This window comes from Stenella coeruleoalba, assembly GCF_951394435.1.
Source record: "Stenella coeruleoalba genome assembly, chromosome: 3".
NCBI classification, from domain to species: domain Eukaryota; kingdom Metazoa; phylum Chordata; class Mammalia; order Artiodactyla; family Delphinidae; genus Stenella; species Stenella coeruleoalba.
The window spans coordinates 161,361,590-161,379,671 of record NC_137148.1 but is presented as its reverse complement, the minus strand read 5'-3'; the positions used below and the strand labels follow the sequence as shown (position 1 = coordinate 161,379,671).

Here is an 18,082-nt window from a genome sequence, read left to right as displayed (position 1 = left end):
GGGAACTAAGATCCCACATGCGGCGGGGCAACTAAAGCTCGCGCGCCACAACTAATGAGCCCACATGCTCTGGAGCCTGTGCGCTACAACTAGAGACAAGCCCATGCACTGCAAGGAAGAGCCCGTGTGCCGAAAAGAAAGGTCCCGCGTGCTGCAACTAAGACCCAATGCAGCCAATAAATAAATAAATAAATAAATAAATAAATAAATAAATAAATGCATTCAGGAATTCCCCCGCGGTCCAGTGGTTAAGACTCCATGCTTCCGCTGCAGGGGGCATGGATTTGATCCCTGGTCGGGGAACTAAGATCCTGCATGCTGTGTGGCACGGCCAAAACAAAATAAATAAATAAAAAATAAACACATTGCATTGAAATATTATCATGATGACCAAGTTTTTTTTTAACTTTGGGATGCTCCTAAATTTTACACCCAAGGGGTGTGCCTCACTCCCCTTACCCGAGTTTCGGCCCCGATCTGTCTCTCTTCAGCCTCAGATCAGGGCCTGGTACACAGTAAGCACTCAATAATTGTTGGAATGAATCAACCATAGCTGTGATGGTTTTGTAGAAATGAAAACGTTACTTAGGCTCTGAGAGACTGTGGTAGACAAATTGCATAAATGACCACAATCCTTTACCGTCCAAGATCTATACCTTGTGCAGTGTGACTTTGCTCCTCCCATCAAGAGATGAAGCAAATTTCCCTACCCATTGATTCTGGATTGTTCTTGGGACTTCCTTGGGCCAATGGAATGTGAAGGGGTGCCAGTTCCAAGGCCAGTTCCAGGCCTTCAGAGACCTTATACACTTCTGCTTGCCCTCTTGAAACCCTGCCTCTGCCCAGGCTCACCTGCTGGAGGATGAGAGATCAGGTGGAACAGAGTTGAGTGTCTCAGCTAAGAACGTCCTGAACCAGCCAGCTCCCAGATGCCCCATAACTGACTACATATGCATGAGCAAGCCTGGCTGAGACCAGAAGAGCTGCCTGGCTGAGCCCAGCCTGAATTGCCCAGTCACAGAGGTGAGCTAAATAAACAACTATTGTTTGAAGCTACTCTGTTTGGGGTGGGTTTTGTTTTTTCTTTTTCATATTCTTTTCCATTATGGTTTATTACAGGATATTGAATATAGTTCCCTGTGCTATACAATAGGACCTTGTTGTTTATCCATCCCATATACAATAGTTTGCATCTGCTGGTGCCAAACTCCCCATCCAACCCTCCCCTGCCCCCCTTCCCCTTGGCAACCACAAGTCTATTCTCTATGTCTGTGAGTCTGTTTCTGTTTTGTAGATAAGTTCATCTGTGTCATATTTTATATTCCACATATAAATGATATCATATGGTATTTGCCTTTCTCTTTTTGCCTTACTTCACTTAGTATGATCATCTCTAGGGCCACCCATGTAAATGACATGGGTGCAAATGGCATCATGTCATTCTTTTTTATGGCTGAGTAATATTCCATTGTGTATATATATATATATATATATATATATATATATATCAGATCTTCTTTGTCCATTCATCTGTCAATGAACATGCAGGTTGTTTCCAAGTCTTGGCTATTTTCAATACTGCTGCTATGAACATAGGGGTGCATGTATCTTTTCAAATTATAGTTTTGTCCAGATATATGCCCAGGAGTAGGACTGCTGGATCATATAGAAACTTTATTTTTAGTTTTTTGAGGAACCTCCATACTATTCTCCACAGTGGCTGCACCAATTTATATTCCTGTTTGGGGTGTTTTGTTATGTGGCTATAGCTAGCTGATGCAGGAACAAAGGTCAGGGTTTTAATACAGAGAAATGAATTGGTAGTGAAGGGGCCCCAGGGGACTGACTGATTGCTGTGGGACTCTAGGAGGAAGCTGATCATAAACCCCACTTCCTGAGCCTCACCTGTGTGTCCAGGTAGGATGTGGATCACCTGCTGTTCTTCCATATCCCACACAGCTACCATTGCTCTCCTGGGTGCCAACCACCAGCAGCTTCTCTTCCAGGCTCCATGCCATGGCAGTGATGCCTGCAGCCACACAGAAACAAGAGCTCATGTGTCTGAGTGCTCAGCCATGAGGTACTCTAATGGGCCCCTCACTTCACAGATAAGGAAACTGGGGCACAGACAGAGTCACACACCTAGAAGTGGCAGAGCCAGGATTTCAAAGCCAGCGCTGTCAGATGCCAGATGAAGACTCTGGGTTGAAATGTTTATGTTGATCTGAGGTAGGAAAATGGACTAAACCACTCCTCAGTCATAAGTGTCTCTAGTTCAGCGGTTCCTACCCAGCGGCGATTCAGCCCCCCAGGGCACACTGGGAAATGTCTGGAGACATTTTTGGTTGTTACAACTGGAGACCAGGATGCTACTGGCATCTGATGGGTGGAGGCAAGGACGTTGCTCAGCATCCTGCAGTGCACACGATGACCCCACTCCAGAGAAGGATCCAGCCGCAAATGTCAGTGATGCGTGGTTGAGTGCACAGTTGGAGAAGACTCAGGAGTGGAATTAAATTGGCTGAGGATGAGAACCCTGCTTTCGACTTCTCTTTGAGCTCGATCTGTGTGGGAAAAGAAGGGCTGGTGCCCCAAAGAAAAAATATATTTGCCAATAGTTTGAGCAAACACAGCCCAAGGCTCTCTGCTGGGTGGATCTTGATTGGATCATCGCTGAAGACAGACAGGGACCAAGTTACACTGGAGAAAACAGCCCGAATATCAGGAGACCAGACTTTCTGAATGCCCTGATTAAGTCCTTTTCCTGCTCTGTGCCTCAGTTTCCTCATTTTTAAGGTGATGGGGGAGGTGCTGAAATCAGAGCCAGTCCAGGTCTGAGAATCCAGAATTGTGTTTCTACCTCATCGGGACAGGGCATGAAGAGATGAGATTTTTTTTTCTTTCTTTTTTTCCCTTTTTGTGGGGGAGGATCACTCACTCACTGTGTGACCTTGGAAATGTGAACTCAAACTTCTCATTTTAAAAATGAAGAAACTGAAGCCCAGAGTGCGTAGGAACTTTCTCAACTTCAACATGACTAGAGCTCGTACAAGTGGCACATTTCCCTACTGAGATGAGAAAAAGAAAAAATTCACTTTGAGCTGTAACTTCCTTTGCCTACGCTGTGGCAGACATCACTAGTCAATCACCGCACTCTCTGTGATTTGGCCCCCCCAATAGCCATTCTATCATGCTTCCTTCAGTAATAAAACCCACAGCCCACAGGTTTTAGGTGAGTACGTGGTTACTCAAAGACCATTTTTCCCACGCTCCCTTGCAGTCGAAGATGGCCAAGTTCTCACCAGCACGACAGGAGCAGAAGTGGTAAGCTCTGCTTCAAGGCCATGCCTTTGAAAGGAAGGGGCCTGCCATCTACTTCTTCCCTCTTCCCACTGGCTGGAATGCCATTGTGATGGTAAGAGCTGGAGCAGCTATTTTGGGCCATTAAATGGAAACCTCACATTGAAAATGGCAGAGCAACAAATTTGAAAGAGTTTGGGTCCCTGACCCCCTGGAGATACCATATTACCTTTTCTTATGCCTTTTCTTATGTGTGAGAGAAAGTAACTCCTGTTTTATTTAAGCCACTGCTACTTTGGCCTTTGTTACAGCATCAGAACTTGTATTGTAACCAATATACCATTAAACCAGATTGAGTCTCAGAATCCTTCTCAACACAGCATTCTAGTAGCTGTCCCTAAATCAGTTCTTCCATGCATTGTCCTTAGCATCTCTTAGAATTTCTGATTTGGAAGCTCTGTGCCTTGGGAGTGTAGCTTTCCCTACAAGGCTATGTGGCACAAAAATGGCCTGAGTCACAATAACTGGCATTTGAACCAAAGCTAACTGTATTCAGTGATTAACGTGAGAGATTATGGGTGGGCAGATAAAGGGATGGATGAATGGAGGTGAACTGGTGGATAAGTGGACAGATAGGTGGCTGGTTAGATGAGTGGGTGAGTGAATGTGTGGGTGTTAGATGGGTAACTGGATGAATTATTTGATAGATGGGTGGTTGAGTTGGCTGAGTGAGTGAAGGGGTAAAGCGAGGGGATAGAAGATGGCAAACTGGGGGAAATGGAAGGTAAGTGGTGTGGATAGAAGGGTGGAAGGAAGGGTGACTATTGGAAATACGGACAACTGATGGGTGAATGGATGAATGGATGGATGGATGGGAAGGAAGGAAGGAATAAAAGAGGGAGGAAGGATGGAAGGACATACAGATGGATAGATGGAAGGAAGGGTGGAAGGATGAATGGATGGAGGGATGGGTGGAGGGATGAACAGACAGATGGACAGCTGGATGGAAGGAAGGAAGGAAGGAAGGAAGGAAGGAAGGAAGGATGGTTGAAGAATGGATGGAGAGAACTAAATCCTCTTGTCCCTCTGACATTCTGGTGTCCCAGGGAGAACCTACAAGTTCCACCAGCCTCTCAGGCTCCAGTCAGGCACCAGTTCCTAGTTTCCAGACTTACTAGCATTAGGCTGTAAATCTCAGAAGCTATCTATAAGACGGGCACCGAACTCTTAGAGATGAAACCCCAGAGGCAGTTGGCATGCCCTCGCTCTGGGCTCATTAGCAGTATTTACACTAGTAATCTACAGTCCCTGGGGGGCAGAGGGAGCCGAGTCAGCATGAGACCGCAGGACCAGGTCCTGATGGCACCCTTGGGGCTTCCCAGCTGGCAGAGGGGAAACCCAGAGAGCAGCCCAAAACACCCGCAGTCCACTGCCCCCAGGCAGGCAGGGGCCTGGCTGGATTTTGGCTACGCTTGGGAGACGCACCTTTGTGACAGCCGGTGAGAGTTGCCTGGAGGGGTCCTCCCGGGGGCTGGAGGAATCCTCCGAGGGGCACCAGCACAGGCTGTGGGCACATCCGGAACCAGCTCTGCGCCTATTGGCACAGCTGTCCCACCAGCGCCCGATGTGAGGTGGCGAAGAAATGGAGGCTGGCCAGGAGTTCTGTACACAGGTTGCTTCTCTCTGCAACAGAGGAGATGCTGGTTAAGGGGAGGGGCGCTGCTTCCCTGGGTGGAGTCCCCCTCCTGCCTCCTTTTCTGTGCTCCACACACACTTGCCCCTACTTCAAGTGCACCAGGTGGTTTCCCCCTCTCCTACCCTAGACCTTGGGTTTCCAGATAGCAGGGAGGATGCCTGTCTTGTTTATTGCTATGTTCTGAGTGTCAGGCACCCAACAAGTGTCTGTTAGAGAAATAATGATCACTTCTCCAGCACTTCATAGTTACTGAGTGGGTTAGTGTCCTGTGGCTGCTATAACAAGACAACCTGGGGGGCTTCAAACAACAGAACTTCCTTCTCTCACAGTTCTGGAGGCCAGAAGTCTGAAATCAAGGTGTCGACAGGGCTGTGCTCCCTCCAGAGGCTCTGGGGGAGGATGCTTCCTTGCCTCTTCCAGCTTCTGGGGGCTTCAGGCATTCCTTGGCTTGTGACCACATCACTGTAATCTCTTTTTAAATTTTTAATTGTTTATACAATTTTAAAAGGTTACACTCCACTTACAGTTATTACAAAATATTGACTATATTTCCCATGTTGTACAATACATCCTTGAAGCCTATCTTACACCCAATAATTTGTACCTCCCATTCCCCCACCCCTATTTTGCCCCTCTACCATTCCCTCTCCCCACTGGTAACTACTAGTTTTTACTCTGTATCTGTGAGTCTGCTTCTGTTTTGTTATATTCACTAGTATGTTGTATTTTTTTAGATTCCACGTACAATTGATATCATACAATATTTGTATTTCTCTAACTTATTTAGACGAATGCCCTCCAAGTCCATCCATGTTGCTGTAAATAGCAAAATTTAGTTCTTTTTTATGGCTGAGTAGTATTCCATTGTATACATATACCACATCTTCTTTATCCATTCATCTGTTGATGGACATTTAGGTGCTTCCATATTTTGGCAATTGTAAATAATGCTGCTAGGAACATTGGGGCACGTGTGTCTTTTCGAATTAGTGGTTTTGTTTTGTTTTTTTTTACCCAGGAATGGAATTACTGGCTCATGTGGTAGTTCTATTTTTTAGTTTTTTTGAGAAACTTCCATGCTGTTTTCCACAGTGGCTGCAGCAATTGACATTCCCACCAGCAGTATACAAGCGCATCACCCCAGTTTCTGCCTCTGTTTTCACATGGCCTTCTCATCTGTGCATCTCTACATTTTCCCTTTTTCTGTTTCAAATCTCCCTCTGCTTCCTTCTTATTAGGACACTTGTGATTGAATTTTGGGCCCACCTAGATAATCCAGGATAAACTCTCCATCCCAAGAAGCTTAATCACATTTTTTTTTTTTGCCATATAAAGTAATAGTCATAGGTTCCAGGGATTAAGAAGTGACTATATCTTGGCAGGGGGTGGGGAGGTGGGGGGCAGATTTTTCTGCCTACCACACAGAGGTATCATCATTACTATCCCAAGTGCCCAAGCGTATAACAGGGAAAATTGAGGTATGAAGAAGTTAAGCAACTTACTCAAGGTCACACAGCCAGTAAGAGGCAGGAATCTGACCCCCAACGTTTGATTGCAATGCCAAGTGAAGACCAGGGACATTGAAGGTAGACAGTTCATTTTGTCCCTGTTGTCGGAGCATCCTAACTGTGGAACCTGGGGCAATGGTGGCAATGCCCTGTGCCTGGGTTTGCTGGTGGGTGGGATGGGGCAGGGCCAGGATCAGGGGCAAGTGCCCCACTCACCATGGGTACAAAAGTTAAAGTGGTGCCAACAAACTCAACCACCAAGATAAGTACTATTTTAATGCAATATTTAAAAAAATCAAAACTGATGCGCCCGCCCCCTCATCCATGATGAACAAAATATCAGTCTTTTAAAATAAAAACAGGGACAGAAATGGCACCACACCAAGTCATCCTGGAGCCTGAGGCAATGGGAGAAATAGGGAATACCAACAGGGCTTTCAGGAGCTGGCCGTACAGTACTGGAATGTGGTGAGAGCGCATGGTTGCTCAGCCGCGCCATCTGGTGGGAACATTCATTCCTACACCTCCTCCTTGTTCTGGGCAGCCACAGGTTGTCACTCAGGAAACACTGCAAAGAACATACTGTGATTTGGGCTTTTAAATCTTCCCTTAAACTGGGCATGTAAGCCCAAGGCTGTTTTCCCGGGAAATCACTCCCTTCGAGGTTTAAAACTGCTGGCGAGCGTGAATGTAGGAGAAAGGTGTAACTGATCATGAGCACCAGTATCTCCCACTTGGGTGGGATCCTAGACACACTTTAGTTCTATCCCACATTTTGCTGATGAGGGAAGCAGAGGACAGAAATGGCTTCTCCAAGGCCATTCACGTCAAAACATTGGTGCTGTCACATGGCCATAACGGGATCCTCGGATGGCGCCATGGGGACAGGCTCAGCATGAATTGACTAGCAAAACTTTCCCAGCAGCCCTAGGTGGGAGGGTCGACCAACATCCCCATTTTGCAGATGGGAAAACTGAAGGCTGCAAGGCGGGATTGAGGATGGGGGAGGGGTGGGGGTAGTTAGGGGCTTGCAAGGTCACACTGCCAGTAAGTAGCAGAGCCCAGATTTGAATCAGCATGATGGGACTCAAAATCCATACTCTTGGACTGGTCCATGTAGTAGGGGTGGACATTTGGCAGGGAGCAGAGGCAGACAGATGATGCAAAAGAAAGCCAGCAGAAATAATAACTAAGAGTTAAGATAGATGGAAACAACATGCAATGATGAAATATGCAGGGGTGTGGTGGCCAGGGGTGTCCAGCGTGAGTGGTGGCCAGACAGGCTTCTTGGACAAGCAACAGTTGTCAGGTCTGAGCAAGCCACGGAAGGGATATAGGAAATAAGCACCTTTATAAAACCCCTTGTAAACGCCCTCAAATCAAAACCAGCTGGGATGGGAATTCCCTGGCAGTCCAGTGGTTAGGACTCCAAGGTTCACTGCTGGGGCCCGGGTATCCCTGGTCGGGGAACTAAGATACCACAAGCCACGTGGTGTGGTGAAAAAAAAAAAAAAGAACCAGCTTGGAAGTGTATGATAAAAAACCATCCTGGTCACTTCACACTCATTAGGATGGCTTTTTTTTTTTTTTTTTTTTTTTTAAATCAGAAAGTAACAAGTGTTGGAGAAGATGCAGAGAAACTAGAAATTTTATGCACTGTTGGTGGGAATGTGAAATGGTCCAGCCACTGTGGAAAATGGCCTGGCAGTTCCTCAAAAATTAAACACAGAATTATCAGATGATTGAGCAATTCTACACCTCGGTATGTATCCAGAAGAATATAAAGCAAGGTCTCAAAAAGATATTTGTACACCCATATTCACAGCAGCATCATTCACAATTGCCAAAAGGTAAAGACAAACCAAGTGTCCATTGATGGATGGATGAGCAAAATGCGGTTCTTCCACACAATGGAATGTTATTCAACCTTAAAAAGGAAAGATATTCTAACACATGCTACAACATGGGTGAACCTTGAGGACATTATGTTAAGTGAAATAAGCCAGACACAAAAAGGACAAATACTGCATGATTCCACTTATATGAGGTGCCTGGAGTGGTCAAATTCATAGAGACAGAAGTAGAAGGGTGGGTGCCAGGGGCTGGGGGAGGAGGGGATGGGGAGTGAGTGTTTAATGGGGACAGAGTTTCTGTTTGAAAAGATGAGCAAGTTCTGGAGACGGATGGTGGTGATGGCTGCACAACAGTGTGAATGTACTTAATGCCACAGAACTGTACAATTAAAATGGTTAATTTTATGTTATGTGTATTTTGCCACAATTTTAAAAAACGCAAACAAACGAAACACCATCCTGGACAGAGTATCAACTGAGGATTCAGAGATTCTTAAAGTTCTAGGGCAGAGTGTGGACCAAATCCAGCTGAACGATTTGTCCTGAGAGCTAAGAATGGTTTTTGTAAAATACATTAATGTTTTCGGATTGATGTTTGTAATTAGTGGGATGACAGGAAATACCAACTTTGAACCCCAACTGAGCAAAATGTTATCCCCCTGAACAAGAGTTCCCCTCATCTTTCTCGTGAGTAGAGCTGACTTACAAAAATGTTGTGCTCAGGACTTCCTTGGTGGCGCAGTGGTTAAGACTCTGCGCTCCCAATGAAGGGGGCCCAGGTTTGATCCCTGGTCAAGGAACTAGATCCCGCATGCATGCCACAACTAAGGAGCCTGCGTGCTGCAACTAAGACCCAGTGCAACCAAATAAATATTTTTAAAAGTCATGCTCAATTATTATCACTCTATTTTGAATTTCATCAATAAAAAAATCTGTGGGAACATGTTTTATCTCTCGTTATATTAAGTGTCAACATAATTTCCTCGATTTTGCCTGAAATATCTCCTATGTGGCCCTTTCCAGAGTAAGATGCTGGGGAATTCCCTGGCATTCCAGTGGTAAGGACTTCACGCCCTTACTGCTGAGGGCCCAGGTTTGATCCCTGGTCGGGCAGCTAAGATCCCACAAGCCACGCGGCACAGCCAAAAAATAAATCAAAATAAATCAAAATTAAAAAAAAATAGACTAAGATGTTGGGCCGTCCTGGTGAGGGGATTGGCTCTGCCTTGGTAGTTTTCACTCCTAAGCTCTCCCAGGTTCAGCTCAAAGTTCTAGAAGCTGGAGCTGGGAGAAACCCCTCAGCTATAGACAGGAAAGGCGTATGAGCTGATGCAAATCCATCTGGCGGCTCGGTGAGGAGAGTGGGTTTCTAGAAGTCAGTGCAAAGTGGACCACCCCTCCCCCCGACCCAGCCCGCTCAGCCCGACTCACCCATGCGTCGGAGCTCCACTGCCGGGCGGCAGAGCTGGGGGGCTTCCCGGACCAGGCTGACCTCAGGACAGTCCACGTGAAGGGCGCACAGGTCAAAGTCATCCAACAGACCCTCAATGCCCCCCGAGATGCCCCGGCAGGAAATCCAGTTCATGCTGCCTGTGGGGAGAAGACGCGGTGCTGTGGGGAGCATGCGTCTCCTTCCAGCTCATCCTGGGAGGTGGGTTCTCACCTCCCCATTTCTCCCAAGGGCTCTCATTCTCAGCCATGCTGACATTTGGGGCCAGGTCATACTCTGTGGTGGGACCGTCATGTAGGGTGTATAGAGCAGTGTCCCTGGTCTCCATCCACTAGATGCCAGTAACTCCTCTGCAGTCACAGTAATCAAAAATATAAACATTGACAAGTGTCCCTTGGGAAGCAGAATCATCCCTGGTTGAGAATCATAGGAATGAATATGACGGATGAATGAATGGATGGATGGATGGAGAGATAGACAGGTAGATGATCGATCGATAGATAGGCAGACATAGATGGTAGATAAATAGAGATAGAGATAAAAGATTGATAGATAGATGGATGGATGGATAGATATAAAGATGATAGATATAGGTGGTAGATAGAGAGATAGAAATTATAGGTAGGTAAGTAGATAGATAGTTAGGATACATTTAGATGGATGGATATAAAGATGATAGATACAGATGGTAGAGAGAGATAGATATGACAGATGAGATTTTATATTTATATATATTTATAGAGAGAGAGAGGAGGAGATGATAGATATGTTAGATTATAGATAGATGTGGATAGGTAGGTGATTGACAGATAGATAGATAGATAGAGGATAGATAGATAAACAGACAACTATATATGGTAGATAAATAGAGATAGAGATGGTAGATGATAGATTGACAGATAGATAGACAGGGTCTCTCTCATTCTAAGGCAGTTTCTTGCCCTGTGTACTATCAACTAGCCCTAGATGCCAGCAGCATACCTCCCCAATTCGTGACAACCAAAATATCTCGAGACATCACCTAGTGTCCCCTTGGCGGGGGGCAGGGGATGGTGGCGCAGAACCTCCCCTGATGAGAACCAGTGCCTTAAAGGAGCCAAGGATTTTGAACTTCCCCCTCCCCCCTTCCCCCTTGTCAGGCTCTGGAAGGCGAGAGCACCGCAGAGGGTTGGGGACCTGCTCAGCCCCCTCCGAGATGGGTCTGGTCCTTACCCAGCACCTCCTGCTTCAGCTCCTCGATGCGGCCTGAGTGGATCAGGTGGTAGGGTAACTCCTTCAGCTTCCGCAGGTTTGCGACTGTGTCTGAGAACCACAGGGGCTGAGGGGCCACCTGCAGAGGAGGAGGGGGCTGGCAGCCAGGCCACTGTGACACAAGCTCATTCATTCACTCCACAAACATGGGCCAGGCAAGGCACCAGGTGATGCTGGAGGGCGTGGGGGTGGGGACACAATTCCAGACAGAGATGGCCCACACCATCCTCCACCCACAGGCTGGGCTGGGACAGGAGGGGCTTGGGGCTCAGGATCCAAGGGGCATTGCAACTGGGTCTCACAGGATAAATAGAAGTCTGTCTGGTGAAGTGTGTCGGAACCATTGGCATTTCATAGCGAGGGACTGCCATGTGCAAAGGCCGGGAGGTGGGAGAGAGCAGGACAAGAGTTTGGGAAGGGCTGAATTATAAGACAGAGTGGGGGATCATGGCGGGGACTGAGGCTAGGGAGGTTGTAGAGAGTAGATCACAAAGGTACTGAAGAGGTTGGACTGGAGACAGAGGGCACTGGGGAGCCATGGGAGGTGTTAGAGGAGAAGCATGATCAGACTGGATGGTCAGAAGCAACTGACCGTGGAGGATGGACTGGAGCAGGAGATCCTGAGGCTAGGAGACCAGGAAGGGCGTCAAACCACATCCCAAAGAGAGGATGTGGTTGAGCCTGCAGGGGTTCTGGGTCCACAGGAGAGGATCTGTGAGGTACCAGAGAGGAGAAAGGGAAGCATTGAGAAAGAATCAGACCTGGCCCAGCCTCTGGCCTCCCCTGTCCAGGAGGAGAGACAAAGAAAAAAGAAAAATCAAACTATAACCACTACTTAAAAGTGTATTTCCTAGTTGAAATCACTGTGCTACAGTTACACAAGATGTTAACAACAGGGGAATTTAAAAGAAGTGTCCACAGGAACTCTCTGAATACTCGTGGCAACTTGTCTGGAAATCTAAAATGATTTTGAAACTAAAAGTTTCTTTTGAAAAGTCTGAGTTCTGCCTCAGAGTGAAGAGAGCATGGAGTAAAGGACAAGTAATCAAGGGACTTCGCTGGCAGTCCAGTGGTTAGGACTCTGAGCTTCCACTGCAGGGGACATGGGTTTGATCCCTGGTCTGGGAAGATCCCACAAGCCTCGAGGCACAGCCAAAAAACAAAACAAAACAAGTAATCAAGAAGGAAGGAAATCACGGAAGATTTCCTGAAGGAAGAGGCATTTGAGCTGAGCCTTGAGGATGTTTGAGAGACAAAAAAAAAAAAAAAAAAAGAGGTAGTGACTTGCAAGCTAAGGACCCCAAGTCTTAGAGCTCCCTGGAACAAAAGAAAGACTGGAAAGAAATGTGTGAATAGTGAGTGACCTGGGGGAGGGAGTATAGGAGCAGATCTTCCCCAAAGGGGGAATTGTGGACAGTTTTATTTTACTGTTTGATCCTCTCTGTGTTCTCCAACAAACACACACTACTGTCCTAAGTGGAAAACAAAATGTGTTATTTTTAAAATGAGCAATGCTTTGGGGGTACCAATAACTGGAAATTGGACTGTTCCAGGGAATTCACAAAGGAAAACGTCAAAACCCACCCCCCTCCCCGCATACACATACACACACACACACACACACACACACACACACACACACACACACAAACAGGGAGGAGACTGGTGTGTCTCAGGAGGAATCGAAGCGTAGGGAATTAAAATTCTGGGATGCCATGACTTTGGGGATATGCTTCTGAATGTTGTGATTTTGTTTTATCCTCTGGAAAGTTGGGCAGGGGGGGTGCATAGTCCTCATCTGCTGCTCGCCACCCTCCAAATAAGGCTCAGTGGCAGAGGTGACATCTAACCCTCCATGGGTAGAGAAGAGAAGGTGGTCAGGAGGGAGTTTGGGGTGGAAATGATGGACAGAAGGAGGCATGTGGTCCCTGCCTTGCAGGTGCAGCAGCTTGGAGGCTCCAAGTGGGGAACAGGGGGCCCTGGGCACCTCACCTTGTGGTCCAGGTTCAGGGGTTTCCCCACAAGTGGCAGCATGATGAGTTTCTTGGTTCCCTGGCTCCAGGTCCCTGAGAATAAGTCGGCCAAGACTCCATGACCCTTGGCTTTCTCGGGCCATGACAGGAAGCGCTCTCGGACCACCTCGGCCAGCTGTCTGCAGAGAGGGGACACTGGGCGAGCTCAGAGGTGGTCACTGGCCTTCTAGGAGGCGGTTCCCCAATGCCAGTCTACCCTAAACCACCTTCCAGATGCTGGCTGGCTTAGCTGACCACTATTTGTTACCTATTCTTTATCTCTCAGTCGGCCCATCTTACTTTTATTCCTTAAAGAAATTTACTTTAAAAAGGAACATTTGGGGCTTCCCTGGTGGCGCAGTGGTTAGGAGTCCGCCTGCCGGTGCAGGGGATGCATGTTCGTTCCCCGGTCCAGGAAGATCCCACATGCCGCGGAGCGGCTGGGCCCATGAGTCATGGCCACTGAGCCTGCACGTCCGGAGCCTGTGCTCCGCAATGGGAGAGGCCACAGCAGTGTGTATATATATATATATATATATATATATATATATGTATATATAAAACAGTGTATATATATATATATATATATATAAAACAGTATATATATATATACTGTTTTATATATATATATATGGCAGTATATATATATAACTGAATCACTTTGCTGTATACTTGAAACTAACACAAAATTGTAAATTAACTATACTTCAGTTTTATAAAAGGAACAGGGGGCTTCCCTGGTGGCGTAGTGGTTGAGAGTCCGCCTGCCGATGCAGGGGACACGGGTTCGTGCCCCGGTCCGGGAGGATCCCACATGCCGCGGAGCGGCTGGGCCCGTGAGCCATGGCCGCTAAGCCTGCGTGTCTGGTGTGCTCTGCAACAGGAGAGGCCACAGCAGTGAGAGGCCCGTGTACCGCAAAAAAAAAAATGATAATAAAAAATAAAATAAAATTTAAAAAGGAACAGGGACTTCCCTGGTGGCACGATGGTTAAGAATCTGCCTGCCAATGCAGGGGACACGGGTTCGAGCCCCGGTCCAGGAAGATCCCACATGCCGTGGAGCAACTAAGCCCGTGCGCCACAACTACTGAGCCCGTGCACCACAACTACTGAAGCCCATGTGCCTACAGCCTGTGCTCCGCAACAACAGAAGCCACGGCAATGAGAAGCCCACGCACCGCAATGAAGAGTAGCCCCCCCCGCTCGCTACAACTAGAGAAAGCCCTCACACAGCAAGAAGACCCAATGCAGCCAAAAATAAATAAATATATATATATTTTAAAGGTGGAAACCCAAATGTCCACCAAAAAAATAAAACAATAATAATAAAAAAAGGAACATTTGGATTCCTCAATAAGTTAAACATAAAGTAAGTTACTGTATGACCCAGCAATTTCACTCCTGGTTACATACCCCAAAGAATGGAAAAACAGATTTTCAAACAAAAGATTGTACATGCATGTTCACAGCAGCACTAGTCACAATCACGCAAAGGTAGAAACAACCATGTGTCCATCAACGAATGAGTGGATAAATAAAATGTGGTCCATCCCTACAAGGGAATATTTTCAGCCATAAAAGAATGAAGCACTGGCACATGCTATAACGTGGATAAACCATGAAAATATTATGCTGAGTGAGATAAGCCAGACACAGAAGACCACAATGTGTGTGATTCCATCCATACGAAATTTCCAGAACAGGCAAATCCATAGAGACAGAAAGCAGATTCATGGTTGCCAGGGGCTGGGGGAGGGGGGATGGGGAGTGACTGCTCATGGGGACGGGGTTTCCTTTTAGGGTGGTAGGAATGTTCTGGAAGTAGATAGAGGTGATGGTTGCACATGAGACTATGCTAAATGTCACTGAATTGTTCACTTTCAAATGATGAATGTTATGTTATGTGAATTTCTTCTCAATTTAAAAAAGCAGTTAGTTGTGGGAATTCCCTGGCAATCCAGTGGTTAGGACTCTGTGCTGTCCCTGCCGAGGGCCTGGTTTGATCCCTGGTCAGGGAACTAAGATCCCACAAGCCGCAAGGCTTGGCCAAAATTAAGAAGAATAATGATGATGATGATAAAAATAAAAAACCAGGTCGTTGTGTTAGAGCTGGTGGTAAACGCTGCACTATGTGGACTTGGTTTCCTGGGAATGGGGAGTGAAGAAGGATCTGGAACAAGGAGGAGCCTGGTCAGTGAGTCCTCGCTCTCGGCGTCCCACCTAGACAGTGTCACCAACCCGCTCGACCTACCTGTGGGCGATGGCCAGGAGTATGAAGCCATCCACGGGCCGCCTGGCCAAGCAGTTACCCAGATCTCGACGAAGCTTCACCCACAGCAGGGGTGGGAAACGCAGCAGCTCTTTGCTGGGCGGGGTCCAGTCTTGGTACACAGCCTGCAGGACCTCGTCATCCAAGGACAGGACATCCTTCATCTCTGCCTCCGAGAGCCCATGCCTGCAGGGAGAAAGGACAGGCATTGGAACACACCTGTGTCTTCTGCACTTGGAGGACTCAGAAGCCGAGGAAGGGACAGCTCTATGGCATCCTGCCCATCACCAAAGTGTTCACCATGGGGATCATTATTTGGACGGTGCCCACGGCCAGCCAGTACCAACACCTGGTTACAGCTGTACCCATCAAGTAAGACGTTTCCTGATCTTTCCTTTTCTCACTCACCTACAGAACCCTGAACCATCCCCTTCCTGACCTCAGAGGAGTCAGGCAGCACTGGGAGGGAGAGAGGAGGTAACTTAGGAAAATAATGCAGAAACCACCCCCATGTGTCCTTGCCTTAAAAAGGAAGTGGCTTTAAACAGGATAAGCGTTGAACTGGAATGGACTTCGTAATACCTGTGAGCATTTGCCTGGAAAAACTATGGGACTTGCCGACAAATTTCCTCAGGGTTGGAGAACAATCAGAGTTCATTTCAGAGCAGGTGAGAGAGGGAGGCTGGCTTCTGCTTACACGGAGTACAAACACCTTGTGTGTGTGTGTGTGTGTGTGTGTGTGTGTGTGTTTTCTACAGCTAAGACAGCAAAAGAGATAATTTATTGTACACACGTTACATTCAGCCACAACTGAGAACAGAACTAGTCCAGAATGTCACAGGTTCAGGGCAAAGGAAGGGACCGTTTTGATACAAGCAAGGTGGGTCTCTCAAAGGTGGTTGAGGTGATCAGAATGGCCATAGATGTTCCAGATCCACTGAGACAAGTTCTAGACAGTAGGCAAGCAGTCCAACGATTTGTACCAGCGTCCCTGTCCTCTGGCTCCCCTTGTTCCTGCTCCTGTGGCTTCCATGGGTGTACAAGTTTACTTGGACCTCTGCTTCACCTTTCTTCTTTTGCGCTTCAGCCTGAGCATTTGCTTCTTCCACTTTGCTCTCATGGCGCAGAGGTTTCTCAGAAGATGGCGCTAAGGCCGAGAGTTGTGTTTTTTTTTTAATTCCTTGATATTGATCAAAGTCTTCATTTTGATCAAAACATTTGCCATATTCTTTACACATATAGAATACCTGCTCACTTGGAATTTTCTGCTGTCCAACGAGGTGGCGATTAACATCAGTATTCTCTGAGATCTCTTCCACTGAGACTGTCTCATCTTTGACAATCACAGGTATGTTGCTGGTGGTGTTCTCCACACTTTCTCCATTGGGGTAGACAGGCCTTTTCCCTAACCTGCTTTTCTCCTCTTGACGGGTCTTTCCAAACCAAAATTCCTGGGAGCCACACCACTGGGGTTTACTTGGTAGCACCATGGTGTGGGCCTGTGTTTCCTCAAAAATTTCCTCCATCAGAATAGAATCTTCTGGGACTTCCCTGGTGGTCCAGTGGTTAAGACCCTGTGCTTCCAATGCAGGGAGCACAGGTTCGATCCCTGGTCAGGGAACCAAGATCCTCCCTGCCTTGCGGTGCGGCCAAAAGAAAAAAAAAGAATAGAATCTTCTTTCTCACTCTTCAATACACTCTCAATACAAACCAGGCTTGGGTCTTCTCTTTGTGGTTTCAGGCACAATGGCTTATCCACCAGATAAAAATGGGACATCCCAGCAGGCTTTCGACATGGATTTCCCAGGGAAGCACAGTCCCATACTTCTCTGGCATCACATCACTGTACAGGGCCCTCTGGGCAGGGGCCAGGTGAGTCCATTCATTCTCAGGGAAGCAGACAGCTGCAACCTGGAAGGCCACTGACATCAGTAAAGTACTGGCATGTTTGCTTAACCACTATTCACGGAGTGTCATCTCTTGTGCTGTCCTCTGGAGGACAGAGAGCTAGACGCCCATGAAGCTTATCTTCTAGTGCAGACAGCCACATAGAAAATAACAGAAAAAAAAAAAACAAAACACAAAGAGTTTGGGTAACACCAATTGCTAGGAAGAAGATAAGCCAAATCACATGAAGGAGAGTGACAAGGTGAGTGGTAGGGGAGAGATGCTTCTTGGAGCAGGTGGGTCCCTCTGAGAAGGTGTCACAAGAGCTGGGATTGTGCAGGAGGGAAGGAGCCAGTGTGGGAAAATCTGGGGCCAGGGATGGGAGGCAGCCAGATCCAACAGGCCTTGGTAAGGAGTTTGGATACTTTTCTAAAAGCATTGGGAAGTCACTGGAAGGGTTTAATCAGGACAGAAGAAATTCAGTCTCATTCATGATTTTAAAATCTCATTTCAGACAGGTGTTCCTACCAAAACTTGTACAAGAATGTTCACAGCAGCAGTAGTTACAATTGTCAAAAGGTGGAAATAATCCAAATGTCCATCAACAGATGAAAAGATAGAAAAATGTGGTTGCTATGGACTGAATATGTGTGTCTCCCCCAAATTCATATATTGAAGTCTTAATCCCCAAGGTGATGGTATTAGGAGGTGGGGTCCTTGGGAGGTGATTAGGTCATGAGGGTGGAGCCCCCACGAATGAGATTAGTGCCCTTATAAAAGAGACCCCAGAGAACTTGTCCAATGGACCCCTTGTCCATTCTGTCATATGAAGTTTCAGTGAAAAATGACGGTCTGT

General features: G+C 47.0%; 1 protein-coding gene across 1 annotated transcript in view; it reads right to left on the bottom strand.

Annotated features, from left to right (window-relative positions):
• Positions 1-18,082, bottom strand: part of NWD1 (NACHT and WD repeat domain containing 1) — a gene marked incomplete at its 5' end in the record, with an annotated part of 63,695 nt that overhangs the window by 25,434 nt on the left and 20,179 nt on the right. Inside the window, 8 exon segments of the mRNA XM_079918691.1 lie at positions 1,906-1,963; positions 1,965-2,029; positions 4,786-4,894; positions 4,898-4,983; positions 9,789-9,947; positions 11,020-11,137; positions 13,051-13,210; positions 15,322-15,525. Coding sequence (XP_079774817.1) covers positions 1,906-1,963; positions 1,965-2,029; positions 4,786-4,894; positions 4,898-4,983; positions 9,789-9,947; positions 11,020-11,137; positions 13,051-13,210; positions 15,322-15,525 — 959 coding nt within the window.